The sequence below is a fragment of the Nestor notabilis genome, unplaced genomic scaffold (genome assembly GCF_000696875.1).
Source record: "Nestor notabilis isolate BGI_N333 unplaced genomic scaffold, ASM69687v1 scaffold20457, whole genome shotgun sequence".
Taxonomy (NCBI): domain Eukaryota; kingdom Metazoa; phylum Chordata; class Aves; order Psittaciformes; family Psittacidae; genus Nestor; species Nestor notabilis.
In genome coordinates this window covers 11,103-13,998 of record NW_009938071.1, presented here as the reverse complement: position 1 = coordinate 13,998, position 2,896 = coordinate 11,103, and the positions used below count along the sequence as shown (strand labels likewise).

Here is a 2,896-nt window from a genome sequence, read left to right as displayed (position 1 = left end):
GCGCTGGGTTCTGCACCATCATACCACAAGGGCTGGGTCTAATGGCAATGCTGCTCTCCAGGATCCAACTCACAGTCCAGTCCTGAGGTCAGGGCTTTCTGGGTGACACATAGTGGAGCTGGTGCATGACTTTCCCCTCAGAGTCTGAACAGGAGCTGGAAGAACAGGAGGGTGAGTGGCAAACCAAGGAGTGTGCATGGAGAATGGTTATAGATTCAAGTGTTCTCACTCCTGTCACAGTCTGCCCGACCTCAGAAGGACAGCTTATTGTAAACTGGTATCACTTGAAACTGCCTCAAACTAACATCCAGAGCAAAGCCCCAGCCCTGGGCCTGCATCTTAACGTCAATGTCTGGCATAAAGACAAGAATTTCTGTAATCAAAGTAAATCTCTGAAGTCTTTGTCCATCTCTGTGGGGCATTCAGGTGCCTTTGGTTTTAGGTCCGCAGGTATGGCTTTGCTCTTTGCAGTCCTTCCTTCAGGAACTGGAGGTAAGTTGCAGTTGAAGGGTCTTCAAAATTGGTTGAGAAACTAAAGATGCTACTTTCAACATCTTCAGGCTTCATAGAAGTAATGTCCAGGAAGTAGTTGGCATTAATATGGTGAATCTGGGAAACAAAACAGATGAGAAGAATTTAAGGGCCAGAACAATTCCCCGTCCACTGTCTTGGCCTTTAGCCAGGACACAGGTGACAAGACTGGATCAACTCCTAAAGAATCTTGAATACCCTGCAAATGCTAATTCAGCATTGGGGTTTGCATTTTACAGTCAGAGAACAATGTGGGAAAGACAACAGTCTGTTTCTTCCCCCAACCAAGAGTGCTGACCCCTCACTTAGGATAAGCAGAAGATGAAGGTGATTTGGGAAAAATGCAGGAGTAAACCCTGGCTCTGAGCAAGGGCTCAGAGATGCCAGCCCAGCCACGCCACTGCTGGGTGCAGCACAGTTGCAAAACCAGCAGAGCCAAAGCGTGTGGACTTGCTAATGTCTGTGACAAGCTTGGGGAATGAAGAGAGAGAAACGGGCTAGAAGGTGCTGGTAAGGAGAGGTTTTCTGCAGAGCGTGAGCAAAAGGGACAATGGGTGCAGGAAAGCTACAGTGGCTTCCCAAAGGTCAGTGACTTCAGCCAGGGACAGTGAGGAAGTGCAGGTAGACAATTGTTTCAAGTCTGATTGTTCCCCCCCGCCCCGAGCTGCCACTGTTCTGTCTCTGTATAAGGAGACATTTGTTTCAGTTTTTTTTGTACAGTTGCTGTCTGCCACAGCAGCCCTGAGTGCTCAGCACTGTGAGAGACCATGGCCCCAGCAAGGCTCAAGGAACCAGGGAATGGCTGCGGGAGTGGACACTCACTCCAGGGTCTGCAGACAACCCTGAAGAGAACATGCTCTAATGGGAAGAGCCACGCTCAGCTGCAGGGGTAACCAACGTACCACCGTGCCATTAGGGAGGCAGATGATCATCTCCACAGGGAAGTTGTATTTCTCCAGGTGTAGGTCAGCCAGCTTGCTGTAGAACTCATTCTCCCTGTTGTTCTGTAAGGAGAGAACCCAAAGAAACATGTCTGCATACACCAAAACTAGCAGAACAGTGCAGGAGTACACTGAACGCAGGAGGAAGGGAGGAACCAAAATGCTGCTTTGCAGGACAGTGGTAACTGGTTCTATAGTTGCACCATCTGCTTTACAAAATTCTTTTCAGTCAGTCTCCCTCTTGCATTTCAGCTGTAGATTCTCACCAAACAACAAAATAACCCATCTCTGGCAGTTCCTAGGCACACCAACAGTCTGATCCCAGCTTCTCCCAGGGTCTCCAGCTCTATGACTGACCCCAGCTGACAGCACAAGCCCAGAAATCCACTCAAAAGTGAGGAAAGGTGCAATCAGGAGACTCTGGGTTCAGACAGTATTTGGTTGCTCCCTCGCTTACAGAGAAGTCAGTTTGTTGATGCATGAATAGCTCTGGGCAGAGCTATCTCACAGTGAAGCATCTGGTTTAGCTTTTAAAACTGGCACCACGACAATGAAGTCCTTGTGCCATTTGCTTAACCTGCCTCCATCTGGTGCTTGCTTGGCCCCTGCGATCGCTAGGACAGGGAGGGCTTGGAACTGAAATCCCCCTGGCACAGGCCTGAGCTCCCCCCTCGTGCCAGCACCATCTGCATTCACCAGCACCAGCTGCAAAGAAGGTGGATGTGACACTCACCTGCAGCTCTTCCAGCTCCTTCACCAGTGACCAGCTGCTGATGAAGCTCTCGTTCAACAGGGCGAGGATGGGCGAACTTTCCAGGACGGTCTCCCGGAGAGTTCGCCCTGAACCTGGCACAGGAGGAGAAGCAGACAGTGGTTTGCTGTGTTTCCCGAGCTGGCTGGTGCCATGTTTGATGCCACCACGATGCCACTGCTCTGCTTGCTGTGGCAGCTGCCTCAGGCTCCCCCCAACCCAGCCCAGTGGCTTTTTTCTCCTTGGGTGACAGATTTCCAAAGTTGACTGTTTCCCATGTGTGCTGCTGGCAGAGAGGCCTCGCTCCAGCCACTTGCAAGGTAACAGAAGGACCAGGACAAGCTTGCCATAGAGGGTGACTGCTCTGGTGCATTTAGGAAAGCATCAGGCCCTGTGGATCCACCCCAAGTGCCTTGTGTTGTTCACACCGAGCAGAGCCCATACATGCTGGAGAGGTTTTAGGGCAGACAGGACTAAAGACACCCACCCCTGTCCCACCCATCACTCTGCCCAGTGTGGCATTTTCTCAGGTGCAGGGGGTGAATAGTGATGCATCAGGACAATCCCAAGCCCAAATCTGGCTCTGGCTTTTCCTGTGGAAGTGCCAGGGACCCAGCAGAAAGCAGAGTCCCTTTCACCCTGCAGGTGCTGCCTCTACCCAAGCAGACTGAGA

The 2,896-nt window shown here is 51.3% G+C and overlaps 1 protein-coding gene across 1 annotated transcript in view; it reads right to left on the bottom strand.

Annotated features, from left to right (window-relative positions):
• Positions 1–438: 438 nt before the first annotated feature.
• SEPN1 (selenoprotein N, 1) overlaps positions 439–2,896 on the bottom strand; it is a gene marked incomplete at its 5' end in the record, with an annotated part of 9,684 nt that continues 7,226 nt past the window's right edge. The window contains 3 exon segments of the mRNA XM_010019147.1: positions 439–609; positions 1,434–1,535; positions 2,206–2,318. Coding sequence (XP_010017449.1) covers positions 439–609; positions 1,434–1,535; positions 2,206–2,318 — 386 coding nt within the window.